This window comes from Watersipora subatra, chromosome 3, assembly GCF_963576615.1.
Source record: "Watersipora subatra chromosome 3, tzWatSuba1.1, whole genome shotgun sequence".
NCBI classification, from domain to species: domain Eukaryota; kingdom Metazoa; phylum Bryozoa; class Gymnolaemata; order Cheilostomatida; family Watersiporidae; genus Watersipora; species Watersipora subatra.
The window spans coordinates 34,300,169-34,318,245 of NC_088710.1; the positions used below are offsets into that span (position 1 = coordinate 34,300,169).

At 35.1% G+C, this 18,077-nt stretch overlaps 1 protein-coding gene across 1 annotated transcript in view; it reads right to left on the reverse strand.

The window, feature by feature from the left end:
• Positions 1-18,077, reverse strand: part of LOC137390538 (malignant fibrous histiocytoma-amplified sequence 1 homolog) — a 31,915-nt gene that overhangs the window by 9,539 nt on the left and 4,299 nt on the right. Inside the window, exon 4 of the mRNA XM_068076866.1 lies at positions 2,758-2,895. Coding sequence (XP_067932967.1) covers positions 2,758-2,895 — 138 coding nt within the window. The remainder of the gene's footprint in view (positions 1-2,757; positions 2,896-18,077) is intronic.

Consider the following 18,077-nt stretch of genomic DNA (forward strand, 5'->3'; position numbering starts at 1 on the left):
TGACAGGTACTTTTGCATAGCTCGACCATTTGTTTAGTACTTGAATCAAATGTGCCCAGTGAATTTTTTCTACAAATTGATACCAATAATGACTCGATAACGTAGACTATACAATGTACATGACTTTTAGGGATGCAGTTGGTTTAGCCACATACTCTTTTCAAAAACGCAGCTTGCTTATTTTACTTAGTAACTAGTTTCTGGTGTGGATAGCGACAGAACTGTGCCAATACAAAGACCTTATTCTACATAGTTTGCTTGACATAATTACCGTAGACCGGTAGAATTGGTAATCGGTACTAAGATGTTTACACAGCATTTAGAGGAAGCTAATATGGCAAGTTTTTAATTTTCCTTATTTGAGGCGTTTGAGACATTGGTAATAATGTATCTGTAGCTGGATTTAAAATTTTATTCTAGCCAACATGAGCAAATACAAGACAAAATATATGCCAATAGAGCCGCGTAGGACTAGACTTTTATTGCCCATGTGAGTACGAGAGATAGAGACAGGTTGTATCACGCGTTACATCCTTTTGGGCAAGTCCGGGCATTTTTTTGGCCTGAGCGTTTTTACAGCAATCAATTTTTTTTCGATTGTAATCTTCAACTATTTTGACAATGAGCTCGCCTAACACAACAAACAACATATCAACTGATAGAGAAAAAAATACTTTCTTTTAAAATCAACTCAAATTTGACGCAACCACATCTTTAAGGTTGGTTCAACCTTTTTTTATTGACTGTTTTGATGCAACCACATCTTTAAAAAGTGTTTACCAGTCACAGTCCTTCAAATTGATTGGTTATTATGAGAGTAGATTTAGGTACTTACATTTGTACTTACACTATTATCTTAGACTTTACTACTTTGATAGTTACACTGAATCACCCAACTTACAGTGTCAACATGGTACTTACTTCTTTACTTACAGTATTACTTCTTTTTATTTACATCTATCTACCCTCATCATAACAGGGCAATACTCAAGATAAAGATTACCAATATATTAAAGAATAGAGAAAGCATAATATTATTATGCTTTATTAGTTATCTTGAGGTGTTGACTGATGTTCTAAAAAAAGAATCAAGGAGATTGACCCACTAGAAGCTGAGATATAGCCAGCCAAACACAGGTCTACCTAATAAAGAATCAGAGGAAAACCCTTCGAAAATCCCGAAAACTGTGACGTATAAAATCGACTTAATGGTCATGTGCCGGAGTTGCGCACCCTTACCGCTGTTATGTATAATGATTGTTTTGGCTACGAGATGTGAAACGCTTCTCGCGATAGTAAATAATTTACAGACTAGCTCTGGTTTCTCAGAAAAATCAACCAAACATTGTGTGGTAAAGGCATTTGCCCACAACCCTTCGCCATGATTTTTCAAAGCAGAAGAGCAGATTTTGACAATTGAGCTTCAAATTTTAACTCGATCTCTACGGATATGCTCCGAAGATCATCTGTTCAACGAACGGCGTGTGTATAGTCTATATGCGATATCCGCGAGTTGCAGTTTGTTTAGAATAAGAAATAGAAATGGGACTTTTTGTTCCTTCATCATTTTTCTACTGTGTATCTACTGCAGCATTTTTCTACTGTGTATCTACTGCAGCATTCAGTTGATTTTCGTGATTATCGTCACTATTAACCGACTGGAAGTTCACTACAGCCATAATCTTAAAAGGACTAACTTGACCGTGCTGCTCTTGCTATAAGAAAAGAAAACGATAACTTTTGCTTTGATTTTTCTATTGATCTATTATCTTATCTATGATTATTTTTTATCATTTATATAATATTCATAATGCATATTATACAAAATAATAATATAACTGCGTATAGAATAAATGATGTAACTAATATAATTTGTAGAAAATTCCAAATGATAACCGAGATTGATGATTGATTTAATTGATTCCATTTATTAGCTATAGTTAAAAAAATTTGAACAACGCTAAAGATGAGTCTGAATAGGAAAGCTAAGTAGGAGAACAACAAAACTGAGCTGAACTAGCAAGATAGCGAAATGTTGCGAAATAATAGATGCGTGTAATTATTTTATGCTAAAACTAATCTACACGTCAGAGGGACTGGTTCGGAATTCTAGGAGCGATGATTGTTAGGCCCAATTTGATTGTTCTATACTTCCAAGGATTAAACCAATTAAAACGCAGTGATTGTTATAGGAGAGCGCATTAGTTGGCTTAATTGACCAATGGCACACAAGTCGATTTCATATGTCATATATTGATGATTACCAAAACACTTATGTTTTTTGGTAGACCTGTGTTTGGCTGGCTATATCTCAGCTTCTGGTTGGTCAATCTCCTTGATTCTTTTTTAGAACATCAGTCAACACCTCAAGATGAATAACAAAGCATAATAATATTATCCTTTCTCTATTCTTTAAGTTACCATCTCTTGCAATGCTTCAGTTTCTAAAATGCTGTTTGTTTTAAATACATTGTAATGTTACAAGTTATTTTATTAAAGAGAAAAGTGAAATTAAAACTAGCGACCTCACAGAATCTACACTGTTTACAGTGATGCTACCAACAATTTGTATTTTGTAAAAAATTTAAACATTGAACTCTGCGCGTTATTTATGTCTTTTGCCAAACCTAATTCCACCGTATGTATGTTTCTAAATTGAATCACGAGTTCTATAACATCATATGTTGAAAAACAGAAGGGTGGAGACAGGACGGCTCCAAAAATTAGTAGAGTAGCTCTACTAATCAATTGACATACCTCTTTGGGAGTTGTCTTACATTGCACCTTGACATGTACAGTTCTTCAAGTGAACTCAGCTCAGTGACAGCCTCAGGAACAATTTCAATGTTGTTGGCATGAAGGTTTAATATTCTCAGTGACTTCATAGAGCCCAAACTAAAATAAATTACCACAAACAAGTACCTGCTGAGTGTAGCTTACACTCCAATTGTACCTTTTTACCAGCCACAGCTGTCAAGATTTAAATTTGCATAACAGAGTTAATTTATAGAACGAGTAACAACAAATTTCACTGATAGGCACCTTGAAATGTGCATTTCAAAAATATACATAACATAAGTAGCACCTATTTGTTGTTTTAAGTTAATTCACCAGACGGTTTATTTATATATTTTATTACAGATATTCAATCTATATATATATATATATATATATATATTTCTCAAAGATTGTCTGTATGTGTATTCGTCATTGTATATGTCTAGCTATAGCTATTAAAATCTTAGATTAAGGATTCCGTAAAGCAGAAGATTTGATCTCGGAACCTCCCATTCACCAGTCTGACTGTCTTACTAAGTCACACAAGCTTGATAGATTCGCTAGGCGATATATGTAGCTATAATATGGGAACAAATACGCTATGCTTTCGGTCACGACCCAAAGTCATAGCGTAATGTCAGTAGAAGCCGTAGCTGTTATTAGTAAGCTTACTCAATTTTTCCATTGGCAATGTGCTAGGCTAATAGCAAGTAGCAGGCAACTCTCATTACCTCTCATTGTTTATAAGCTGATTTTTAATACTCGGCAACGCCGGGTACCACAGTTAGTATCACGGGCTAGCCGGGTCACGAACTCAAGGATTTTCGCCACGCTCATACAAAACAAAAACAACAGGGTAGACACACTTTTCGCGGTCTTCCGCACGAATATTCAAAAATACTAACAGATGTCAATTCTATTGGCCAAACACAACCTACTAATGGATGAGCAACCTATTAATGTATCCGAATACCTCATATAAAATAAGCCAACCAGGTTACATAAAGGTTAATACCCACTTTATCTCTGGAAATATGCCTGCCCGCGGTTTTTGGCCAAGATTAACCAGGGTTCATTATACACCAAAATGTCTATTACGGGTTCCGGAGGGACCCCGTTCTGTTTATTAAGTTCGGGCGTCCATATAAACACCCTGTCCCGAATAGAAGCCACAATGTAAGCTAATCCCAACGCCATACAATACGGTACCTACGCGCTAGTTGTAGTAGTGGAGTGGTAGTTCATTTACGTGCTCATGATTTATTCAACGCGTGAATTTGGTTGGCTTAAAAATAGTTTAAGTTTTGGTACGGGGACAATGGACCCACCCGATAATATTAAATAATGGTGTATGATGAACTTTATAATTTTGGTGTATGATGAACTCTGGTTAATCTTGGCCAAAAACCGCGGGCAGGCATATTTCCAGAGATAAAGTGGGTATTAACCTTTATGTAACCTGGTTGGCTTATTTTATATGAGGTATTCGGATACATTAATAGGTTGCTCATCCATTAGTAGGTTGTGTCGGGCCGATAGAATTGACATCTGTTAGTATTTCTGAATATTCGTGCGGAAGACCGCGAAAAGTGTGTCTACCCTGTTGTTTTTGTTTTGTATGAGCGTGGCGAAAATCCTTGAGTTCGTGACCCGGCTAGCCCGTGGTTAGTATGCTCATGAAACTCATGAGCTGATATAGTAGATAGGAAAATGGTAAATTTAGAGTCTGGACCAGTGTTACAGTTAGTAAAACTGTCAGTTGAAAGCCTGAGTGATCAGTTTGTAGTAACATTTCTGTTTTTGCACATTGGTTATATAACTTTCAAATTTATTTAGAAAAATTTATCAGAAGAGGCTAATTTTATACAAATGTAAGGTGCTCCCTCATTCATTTTCTATAAGTATTCCAAAAACTAATAAACCAATGATAACGTAAAACCATCAGAATGGAAACTTCATCAAAGAGGAAGTATAAAAAATTTTATTACAAGCCGACGATTTTACTTAGTGTGTTTTACTTGAAATTTTTAAAATTTTCTTACATAGGTATGTTCTCAATAGAGGACAATAAATGCATGACTTCACTAAAAAAAACGTACAAAGCATTGATATTATGAAGATAGAAAAATATTTGATGACAAAGACTTATTTTGTCCTCTGTGCTGGATTTGAACTCGTCACATTCAAATCACAAGCCTACAAACAAGCGCACATAACCACAAGCCTAAGCCATTCGTATCACACCCATCGCTCTTACCATATACTGTATACGCTTTTCGCAATTGCACATGCTAAATGTGCACTTTTTATTCTTAATTGATACGGTATTCCGACGTCTCTGTTACAAGATTTTTTTGCATCACAAAGTGGAACAGGGTGTTTATTTCGTTTTTGTTAAACCAAGACGAAAATCTTGAGCAACTTTTTTCCGCCATACGATATCAACAAAAACTCTCAAAGTTTAAGTTTAGCAGTAGGTGTGCTGATTATGTCAAAGTAACGAAGATGCCGATATACTATTTGCCAAAACTCCTCTCACAACGCCTGTAGAAGATACGATGCTCACTCGCTCGCTCTCTATCTCACTCCATCGTTATCCGTTATAAGTTATAGCGAAAATGAAACCGAAAACTGAAAGGTGATAATATTTTAGCCGATAACAAAGTTGAAGTTCATTAAAATAAAATACCTACTAAAACTCAGCTTCAAGTATTTGTTTAGTAAGCTAAATTCATTCAAGTTAATTAATTACTATGAATTTGAAGTTTCTATACCACTGTAACCGACATTTTCGCCTTACGAAGCCAACACTGAAACGAGTTAAAATTGTATGATAAGGGTCCATCGTATTCCCTTTCGGGTTTGTTATTTCTCTGAGAGTTTTAAAAGCTTTTTGACCATTCCTAATTTTTAAATTTGTAATTTCAAATGTGCTGTTTCAATGTCAAATCTGATGTTACATTCCTATTTCTAGTTTTTCCTAAGGTTCACGTAGACAGTTGTATTATCTCAAATAGGAATTGCCTCTATATTCTCTCTTCATTCGGTAAGACCAAATACCACACAAAGACAGTCTGATATCTCATTTTTTCACTTGTATCAATATTGCTTATCAAAACTTTGAGTACAACGAGCTTCTGCTGCGACAGTAAGTTTTTCATACACACGCTTTCCTGAGCACATGGTTTATTTTTTCTCTTAATTCATTGGAACTGCACAAAAACACTTTTTTCAGGATGTGAAGCGAAAAAGTTAACAAAGTCGCTGCATCAATGGTAAATGTTGTCTACGTTAAATAAAAATAACTTTTCAGTCCCAAGACTTTCTCATAACCCGGGCAACGCTGACCATTCCCCTAGTCTATATATTAATCTCAGTGTTTGTCTGTTAATCTGTCCACTTATAGTGATGATTTTTTAGTAATGGAAAATCTGCTGTACACTGGATTAGAACTCAGAACCTCCATTTCCACAAAAAGGCATTTATCCAATGCACTACACTGACAGCTGGATAGACTGTGGAATCTTGGACTATTGAATATTGTGAAAACAAAATCGGAAACAGATAAGTGATATAATTTTAGTGATAAAAAAGTTGAAATTCAGTAAAATAGTTGAAAATGCGTACTAAAACTTAGCTTTAAGCGTGTTTTTAGTAAGCTAAATTCATTTAAGCTGATTTTAACTTTTATGTTGTACGTCTGATTTGGCAATAAAAGCTCCCTACTGTACATACTGCACATATTACATTTTAACGTTGCATTTTATTGCAGATTTTAACAACTAAATAGGTATTTGTAACATTGTTCGTGTAAGTACTAAACTACATTAATTTAAACACGTTTGTTCACGGCAATATCCCACTTTTATATAGTTTTTCATAATATGGTACGGGATTCATTTGTATTTAGTTATTTCATACAGGAAATAGTGCTTTGAGAAACGAATAAATTGACATACGAGCTCAGATCCAGAACGAATAAGGCTGGTATGTCGAGGTAGGATTGTATTATAGCTAGACTATCAGGATTATTGCCCTCGAGTAAACTGCCAATAGATTCTATGGCCAGACCTCCTGATAGTAAGTTATTAAGACAATATAAAAAGATGCTCATCTGTTTGCAACCTTTTTTAAGACAGAAAAAGAAGATAATGAAGAGTAGGATGAAAATGAAAACACAACAAAATATGAAACAAAACAGAAACTACACTCGGTAAAAACCATTAAGGTGTGCATATATTAAACGACTTCTCCATTGAAATTCAAAGCTGAGCCAAAATCGATAAAAATATCATTTTAATACAAAAAGTAATCATAAAAGAGATTTTTTTATTTCCAATCATGAATGTAGGAAGCAATGGCATTAACAGCTTAGACTGTTGAGGCAACTGAGCCAGCCTAACATAGGCGTGTTGCCATTTTAGTCTTTTTTTCTTGCAAAATGAATATTGAAAACTTAATAAATATTTAAATTATTTGTAGCCCTTTTAATAAGCTGTTGTTCAAAGAAGCCTCACATAAACTTATTTTGCCAGTCCAAAAACTGCTTTTAACACCTACATTTTAAGAATACATTTAATAAAACTCAATATCGGCTCATTATCTCTTCAACTTTAGGTATGAAAATTACTTTGCTAGAGTAACTTATTTATGTAATATCTGATTGGCCATTCTACCATCGTCATAACGAGGCAGCAACGAAGCTAAAAATATTGCTAGAAGCTTTATATGTCATGTTTTGCAATGCCTTCGCTTCCAAAGTACTCTCCACGGTATGGCCATGGTTTATTTAAAAATTACCCTAGGACACTTATATTTCGCTAGTATTTAGTTTCGTGAGTAGCACACAGAGTAAAATTTCGCTGCAACTTAATTTCGTGGCTCTGATGAGTGCGAAAATATAGTGGTGTGAAAATAAATGCAGTGGAAAAAACATTACATTCCTCAGGTCCAGTTCACTAATTAGAAAAAAATTCAATTTGGGAATAGTTCGTATTTGTAAACCACAGGTTGAAATGTGTGGGTGAGATCGACAATTCAATTTGATCACTTGCTGCCATTTGTTTCTTAGACTATCAATGACGTCTAGGTCCCTCCTGCCGTGACTTTCACACTCTAATCCCAAAAAGAAGAAAATAGATAGGTAACAACCAACTTCCCAACCAAAACTGTATAACCCTTACGTTGCCATAAACGCATTTATGCGTTTTCTAGGGGTCACTGACATAAACGCATTTTCTGACTTTCTCAGCAATTGTCTGGTAACCTGATTTTATTATTTGTTGACCACATAACCCACGGTCTTTAAGTGTTTTATGAAATTGACTGTGTTGTCCGAAGATTTCTTTATAAAATCAGCCTAAAACAACGAAGCAATTTTAAACTTTTGTTTGAGAATTTCTTATCTGAAAACGAACATTTTTCTGTGAGTTCATTAACTACCCCGCGCGAGTCATAAAACAGGTAATTAGTTGCTGATGACATAATAGCCAGTTTATATTTTCGTGATTATACAGATAATTAAAGTAGAACTTGAAAAATACTGTATACATATCATGAAGCAATATCGGCAATTTCGGTAAAATGGCTGGCACTAGGCCGGTAACGAATTTGTACATGATTGGCAGTGAAAGAGATAATGTGGTTGGACATGATGAGGGTTGATATTGTTTTTGGATGGTAATAAAATTCATCACTGCAATAATTATTCTTCAATTTTACGACTTCACCTACCAGACTTTCATTCTCACCAGTTACAAATTCGGTGACTAAACTGATATTGCTTTGCCATGCTGCTCAGTTGGTGTATTAGCTATAATGAGTTTACCAGAAATTTCCCATTTATCCTAACCACAGACGAAAGTTGCCTGCATTTCTAATATTACGATTTTATTGTGGATATCAATGAACAAAGCTATTTAAACCATAACTGTCACGAACAACTTTTATCGTATTTTCTAGGTAAATCAGACACGCTGATTCCGATTTTGTACTCAAAATAAAGATTAGTCCACTAACCTTCAAAGTCATTTAGGCTTTTTTAAAGCGTTTCAATATCCGTTTCAAAAACAACACAATCGGCATTACAAGCTCCGCCCATAAATATGTGACGAAACCTAGCTTTTTCAGAAACGGAAGTTGGGAATGTTTAGTCCGATTGAGAATAATAGAGATGGGTGTCTTAAACCCCATTATTATCTAAATCCAGCCTGTAAAATAGTTTCAGTTTTTTATGAAAGGGATATAAACTATTTAAAATTGCTCGCAGCTTGTTACATGACGTTTAAATGGGCTGGACGCCGAGAAAAATGAGCTCAAAAAGCGCGGTTTTATCACGAGCTAGCGTTGTTATTGCGCTTTTTAAATATGCAATGCTAAATAGCTTATCTACCTTTCAGAAAAGACTGATATTATTTTTAAGGCTGAATTTAGATATTAATGGATTTTAAAACACCCATCTCTATTATTCTAAATCGGTCTAAACATCCCTACGTAACTTCTGTTCCTAAAAAGCTAGGTTACGTCACGTATTTATGGGCGGAGCTTGTTATGCCGATCGTGTTGTTTTCGAGACCGATATTAAAACGCTATAAAAAGTTCTTCATTACTCTGAAAGTTAGTGGCCTAATCTTTATTTTGATTACAAAATCGGAATCAGCATGTCTGATTTACCTAGTAAACATGATAAAAGTTGTTCGTGGCAGTTATGGTTTAACTTCGCCGTTTTCGCTCGTTCATTATGATAGTTTAGTTTCGCTCATTAAATTTTCGCGAAAGGATTACACCGCGAAAACGCGAAAGTTAGATGCCGCGAATACATAAGTGTCCTAGGGTATGTAAGTCAGATTAGAACTGTTACAAAATCTAAACTGCTTGTAGTGATGCTACCAACAACTTGTATTTAGTTAAAATTTAATTAAACTTTATAAATCTGCAAATTATTTTATAAATTTTCTCATTTCCTAATTTCGATGAGCATGTTAAAACCTACTCTATCTATATATATAAATGTGAAAGTATGTGTGTCCCTTCAGCTATAGCTATTATTAGAATATCGTAGCTGGACAATGCTGACGCAACTTCATGCCGTACCGTCATTAGAAGCCTAGCGCTTATTACCAAGCTTACTGAAATTTTCCATTGGCAATGTGTCAGGCTAATAGCAAGTGACAGGCAACTCTTATTACTTCTCACTGTTTATAAGTTGATTTTTAACACCATTTTCCATTGGCAATGTGTCAGGCTAATAGCCAGTTGTAGGCAACTCTCATCACTTCTTATTGTTTATAAGCTGATTTTTAATACCCGGCAACACCAGGAGGCACAGCTAGTATCAATATATAAGATACCAAATATTATTACAACTTATGATATTATTATAATAATTTTAACTCAACTCAGGAGTTTCTATTGCATCAAATGTTGAATAACAGAGGTGTGGAGACAGTGAAGTTTCAAGAATTAGTAGAGTAGCCCTACTAATATGTTGATATACCTCTTCGGGAGTTGTCTTATCTTGCACCTAAAAACGTTTAACTCTTCAAGTGAAATCAGCTCAGTGACAGCCTCAGGGACAACTTCAATATTGTTGTCATTAAGGTTCAGTATTCTCAGTGACTTCATATTGCCCAACCTAAAATAAATTACCGTGAACAAGTACTTACTGAGTGTAGTTCACCTATATATTGTAACTTTTGTAACTGTCAGAGCTGTCAAGATTTAAACTTGCATAAAATATGTACATAGAATAACAAGTTACAACTGATTTCACTGATAGACACTTTTTTACCAGTCACAGTCCTTCAAATTGATTGGTTATTATGAGAGTAGATTTAGGTATCTACATTTGTACCTACACTATTATCTTACACTATACTATTTTAATACTTACACCTAACCAACCAATAAACCTGACAGATGGTACTTACTTCTTTACTTACAGCATCACTTAAGTTTATTTACATCTTATTTACCCTCATCATAGCAGGGCAATACTCAGGATAAACATTACTGATATATTAAGTTATCATCTTTTGCAATGTTTCAGCTTCCAAAATGCTGTCTGTTGTAAAATAATGTTGCAAGTTATTTTTTCAAGAATAAAAAACAATTGTTTGAAATGATGCTACAACCACTTTGTAATTGGTTAACATTTAATTAAATTTGAAAACTCTGCACATTATTTACAGCAAAACCTTTATTTGAACACCATTGTGCTATTTTTCAACCCTTTCCCTATAGTGGCAGTCAAATAAAGGTGGCGGTCAAATAAAGGTGGCGGTCAGATAGAGGTGGCGGTCAAATAAAGGTGGCAGTCAGATAGAGGTGGCGGTCAGATAGAGGTAGCGGTCAAATAGAGGTGGCGGTCAAATAGTGGTGCCGGTCAAATAGAGGTGGCGGTCAAATAGAAGTGGCAGTAGTAGTATGTAGAGAGCAGATCTACACAAAAAAGTGACGGATCCAGCGGGGGGATAGAAAAAGGGGGTTGCGAATTAAATTGGCTAGGGGTGTAGATTGAATTGCGTGGAGTTGAATGAGATGTTGGGGTTTGGGGAGAAATTGTGGTGTAGAGTAGGGGGTTGAATTCGAGGGGGTATGGATCCGCTCCCGGCGTAATCGGCGGATTATCTGTGGATGAGTCATCCGATTAGTGGGGGATGAGTCATCCGATTAAACGTGGATTATCGCGGGATTAGTCGGGGGAATCGTTGCGGATTAGTCGGCCGAATCGTCGCGGATTATCGGTGGATTAGTGGGGGGTGAATATCTGGGACATCGAGGGCTGGTTGGTTTTCCGGAGTGGATCTCGCGGATTATCGAGGAGAGCGAGAGATTACCGGATGAGTGAGGGGGTTAATATCTGGGACACCGAGGGGTTGATTTTCCGGAGAATGTTATATATTTGGTTGAATGAGAGATAAGTTTTTATTATAAAATATAAACTATAAATGTTACAAAAAAATTCAAATGCGAAATTCACTTTCGCGAAATTCAATTTCGCGAAAGTTGACTATATAACATATAATGTGTAATTTCGCGAAAGTTGACTATATAATATATATAATGTGTAATTTCGCGAAATTGAATTTCGCGGTTGGAGCTCGATATTCTCGATAGGGTTTACAGACGGATTAGATAATTCGGTTAAAGTAAGAACCTCTTATTATTCACTTCGATTGTAAACTTCATAAATTTCTGAAAATTATCCACCACTGTTATGGATCCACCACTTTTTAAAAAGAAAATATATAAATTCACGATACGTTACTAGTCAGTGCTGAATGTTATTGGAGCTTCCGAGGACTCAACTTCACGTACTATGAAATTCGACAATATTTCTGAAAGAATATCCCAATTGAATATAAAACAAAGACGATGTAGAAGACCAACCAAGTCTAGATCAAATAAACCTATGTTATTACGAAGTTCACTCAGGAAAAGTTCGGTAGTAAAGCGGTTATTTGAAACCGAGGATAGTTATACGGAAGGTGTGAAGAAAACATCGTCACCCACTTCAACAGTTTTTAAAACCGAGAACGTGCAAGAACCATGGAAATGGGTTGATCTAAAAGAGTTGGATATTCCAGCCTCTTTAGAAGTAATACAAGCAAATAAGACTGACGAAAATAACAATAATGAGATTGCTTTGCAATTCGTTATCGAGCGCAAGGGGGAGCGTGTGACATTATGTTCAATCATCAATCCTCAAATGTATAACATTTCCTCATCGTTTCAATGGAGCGTACCAGCTCTCATGATCTTGGATCGAAATGAGATTTATAAGGAGTCTAGGTCTTCTTCAGAATTGAAACTATTTAAGATTGATGGAGCCTGCAATCTGAAGGAATTTAGAGAGAAAATAAGCAAGGATTACAATCTCTGTATATCAGGACATTGATTACTTGAGGAAACTGTTCGGTGATATAATTTTGGTGAAGGAATTGTTAATATGATTGAATTTTATAGTGATTATATGTTGTTATATCGTACAGGATTGAATTTACTATTAACGGATGATTTACCGAATATAAGTTTTGTATAACTTACAATATTTTGCAATTTCGCATGAGATGAATCTAAGAAAGATTCGGTTGATTGTACAATTCTCAATGTTTTAAAATGTTGATTGGAATAAATTTACAAAAGATTCAGTTACTCTCACTACGAAGTCTATATACAACACAATTTTTTTTTTGATTTTCGAAGTTGAGAGATCATCATGAGTAATCAGTATATTGAGAATTATTCCATGAAGTGGTAAAGCACCCATGGATCCTTTAATTGGATTAAACTAGTAGACTTGCTAGTTCCATGCACCGTGAGAGATCATCATGAGTAATCAGTATATTGAGAATTATTCCATGAAGTGGTAAAGCACCCAAGGATCCTTTAATTGGATTAAACTAGTAGACTTGCTAGTTCCATGCACCGTGAGAGATCATCATGAGTAATCAGTATATTGAGAATTATTCCATGAAGTGGTAAAGCACCCATAGATCCTTTAATTAGATTAAACTAGTACACTTGCTAGTTCCATGCACCGTGAGAGATCATCATGAGTAATCAGTATATTGAGAATTATTCCATGAAGTGGTAAAGCACCCATAGATCCTTTAATTGGATTAAACTAGTAGACTTGCTAGTTCCATGCAGTGTGAGAGATCATCATGAGTAATCAGTATATTGAGAATTATTCCATGAAGTGGTAAAGCACCCATGGATCCTTTAATTAAATTAAACTAGTAGACTTGCTAGTTCCATGCACCGTGAGAGATCATCATGAGTAATCAGTATATTGAGAACTATTCCATAAAGTGGTAAAGCACCCATAGATCCTTTAATTAGATTAAACTAGTAGACTTGCTAGTTCCATGCACCGTGAGATATCATCATGAGTAATCAGTATATTGAGAATTATTCCATGAAGTGGTAAAGCACCCATGGATCTTTTAATTAGATTAAACTAGTAGACTCGCTAGTTCCATGCACTGTGAGAGATCATCATGAGTAATCAGTATATTGAGAATTATTCCATGAAGTGGTAAAGCACCCATGGATCCTTTAATTGGATTAAACTAGTAGACTTGCTAGTTCCATGCACCGTGAGAGATCATCATGAGTAATCAGTATATTGAGAACTATTCCATGAAGGTGTAAAGCACCCATGTATCCTTTAATTAGATTAAACTAGTAGATTTGCTAGTTCCATGCACTGTGAGGGATCATCATGAGTAATCAGTATATTGAGAATTATTCCATGAAGTGGTAAAGCACCCATAGATCCTTTAATTAGATTAAACTAGTACACTTGCTAGTTCCATGCACTGTGAGAGATCATCATGAGTAATCAGTATATTGAGAATTATTCCATGAAGTGGTAAAGCACCCATAGATCCTTTAATTAGATTAAACTAGTACACTTGCTAGTTCCATGCACTGTGAGAGATCATCATGAGTAATCAGTATATTGAGAATTATTCCATGAAGTGGTAAAGCACCCATGGATCCTTTAATTAGATTAAACTAGTAGACTTGCTAGTTCCATGCACTGTGAGAGAACATCATGAGTAATCAGTATATTGAGAATTATTCCATGAAGCGGTAAAGCACCCATGGATCCTTTAATTAAATTAAACTAGTAGACTTGCTAGTACCATGCACTGTGAGAGATCATCATGAGTAATCAGTATATTGAGAATTATTCCATGAAGTGGTAAAGCACCCATGGATCCTTTAATTAGATTAAACTAGTAGACTTGCTAGTTCCATGCACTGTGAGAGAACATCATGAGTAATCAGTATATTGAGAATTATTCCATGAAGCGGTAAAGCACCCATGGATCCTTTAATTAAATTAAACTAGTAGACTTGCTAGTACCATGCACTGTGAGAGATCATCATGAGTAATCAGTATATTGAGAATTATTCCATGAAGCGGTAAAGCACCCATAGATCCTTTAATTAGATTAAACTAGTACACTTGCTAGTTCCATGCACTGTGAGAGATCATCATGAGTAATCAGTATATTGAGAATTATTCCATGAAGTGGTAAAGCTCCCATGGATCCTTTAATTAGATTAAACTAGTACACTTGCTAGTTCCATGCACCGTGAGAGATCATCATGAGTAATCAGTATATTGAGAATTATTCCATGAAGTGGTAAAGCTCCCATGGATCCTTTAATTAGATTAAACTAGTAGACTTGCTAGTTCCATGCACTGTGAGAGATCATCATGAGTAATCAGTATATTGAGAATTATTCCATGAAGCGGTAAAGCACCCATGGATCCTTTAATTAAATTAAACTAGTAGACTTGCTAGTACCATGCACTGTGAGAGATCATCATGAGTAATCAGTATATTGAGAATTATTCCATGAAGTGGTAAGGACTCATAGATCCTTTAATTAGATTAAACTAGAAGACTTGCTAGTTCCATGCACTGTGAGAGATCATCATGAGTAATCAGTATATTGAGAGTTATTCCATGAAGTGGTAAAGCACCCATAGATCCTTTAATTAGATTAAACTAGTAGACTTGCTAGTTCCATGCACTGTGAGAGATCATCATGAGTAATCAGTATATTGAGAATTATTCCATGAAGTGGTAAAGCACCCATGGATCCTTTAAATAGATTAAACTAGTAGACTTGCTAGTTCCATGCACTGTGAGGGATCATCATGAGTAATCAGTATATTGAGAATTATTCCATGAAGTGGTAAAGCAGCCATGGATCCTTTAAATAGATTAAACTAGTAGGCTTGCTAGTTCCATGTAGTGTAAGGGATCATCATGAGTAATCAGTATATTGAGAATTATTCCATGAAGTGGTGTTAAATGAAGTCGAACATTCTAAGCAGATATATTTATTAGCTGAAACGGATGATGCACTTCTTTCCCTACTTCTGCTTCTTTCTCTATTATCAATTGAAGTGGAAGGAGTAGAATTTTCCGATGAAATTAAATTATGCTCTCGTGAAAGCTTGAACATCTTTGAGGAAGATTTCCAGCTGCCAAGAATTAAAAATCTCATTTTACTATTCTCTCTACATTTATTCATTCATTAAAAAATTTTTTCCACCAATTATTGTAAATCAACTTACCTCATCAGATTTGCTCCAGTCTCCTTCTGAATGGGAAAATGCCGGATACATTTCCTTGTTGTATTCAAATTTCGGAGATATATAATCCGGTGAAACAGAGATAATCCAAAGTTCTGAGAGAAGATTATACGTAGATATCCAAATTGTAGAATTAATCCTAACTTTTGTGAGATATATAATCCAGTTAGGTATAGAAATAGTTCGAAGTTCTGAGAATTTCATGTATAATAACTCCAGGAAAAAAAAAAGTCTCGATAATGGTGAGCCCATCAAACTTGGCTGTATTTATACTAGTCAAGTTCAAGGAGGTGGAACCCGGACAAAAGCTATAAATCACTTCTAATCCATCTTGTCTCACTCAACTTTCGCGAAAATTGAATTTCGCGAAAGTGAATTTCGTGAAATTGGATTTCGCGAAATTACACAATATATATATATTATATAGTCAACTTTCGCGAAATTGAATTTCGCGAAAAGTGAATTTCGCGAAATTGGATTTCGCGAAATTACACATTATATATATTATATAGTCAACTTTCGCGAAATTGAATTTCACGAAATTGGATTTTGCGAAATTACACATTATATATTATATAGTCAACTTTCGCGAAATTGAATTTCGCGAAAGTGAATTTCGCGAAATTGGATTTCGCGAAATTATACATTATATATATTATATAGTCAACTTTCGCGAAATTGAGTTTCGCGAAAGTGAATTTCGCGAAATTGGATTTCGCGAAATTACACATTATATATATTATATAGTCAACTTTCGCGAAATTGGATTTCGCGAAATTACACATTATATATACAGTCAAACATGGATAACTCGTCCACGGATAGCTCGAACACATGGTTAATTCGAACATTTCCTTTGGTCCGTTCCCACGTAATGATAAATTGCTATAGATAACTCGAACTCAACACTGTTAATTCGAACTGTTTTTTTGCCCAACAGCTACCGAAACGGTTGTTTTCGCTTTAGAAAATCACTTTATTCAAAGCCATAGAGGTAAACCTCATCTTTTCGTAATTCATAAGCGTCGTTATTACCACCATCGGCAAAATATTTTTGTCAACGACTTTTCTAAAAGTTTGGTGAAATTTGATTTATACTGCGATACGATGAATAGCACGGGTTAGCCGGGTCACGCGCGCAAGAATTTTCGCCACGCACATACAAAACAAAAATCGCATGTTGTTTTGTATGTGCGTGGCGAAAATCCTTGAGTGCGTGACTCGGCTAGCCCGTGATGAATAGTTTTCCGACGTTGATTCCGTGTTGAGTCAATGTCGGAATGTTGAATGTTTAAAACGTCTTAAAAAATGTTGTAATTAAACGTATACGTTGTCTGAGCTACAAAAAACTATTCATCGTTTGACCTAAACACAGAATACGTGTGTACATTCAATAAGTATCTATTAAAAAAGCGTGAGTGATATAGAATGTACCGTAAAACCTCGTAAAACTTCTAATTGAACTGCCTCGGAGTGTTGCTCTTAACGAATCCCAGGTAAAGTAAGGTAATCTGCATAAACTTCAAGAAAAAACGGCAAAATTGATCGTGGGTAAAACCCCAAAAGAAAAAAATGTCTTTTCTTTTGAGCATTTCAACAACGATCAAGTTTTGCCAATGTCAATCTGAAAAACGTCCTGGCAATAACATCACCTCAAACAACAAACCATTCTCAAGTGATAGAAAAATCTCTATACTTTTTCATGAAAACGTTTTAAACTTTACATTAGAAGCATTTAATTTGAAACAAGCCATTTGTACTTTTGATTTATATTATAGTTTGTATATGTACATGTATCTACTAATAAATAAGTAAATATATGGACTTGTGACAGTGCTCTGATAACTTGAATGCTCTGATAATTCGAACACTTTTGCTCGGTCCCTTGAAGTTCGAGTTATCCATGTTTGACTGTATTATATAGTCAACTTCCGCGAAATTGAATTTCGCGTTTTTCAATTTCGCGAAAAGTCTTCTGATATTATGGATGATGCAGCTAAATTTATCAAAACTCATTAATCATTTGATGAGGAGAATTGTATATAACCAGCAGAATTTTACTAAAACGATATCAATTCTTCATTCAATCTCAGAGAATTATCACACTACACAACTATGGAGGATAATACTCAATCTGGAGTGATAAAACCTGGATCGAATAGTTCAGTGAAGATGT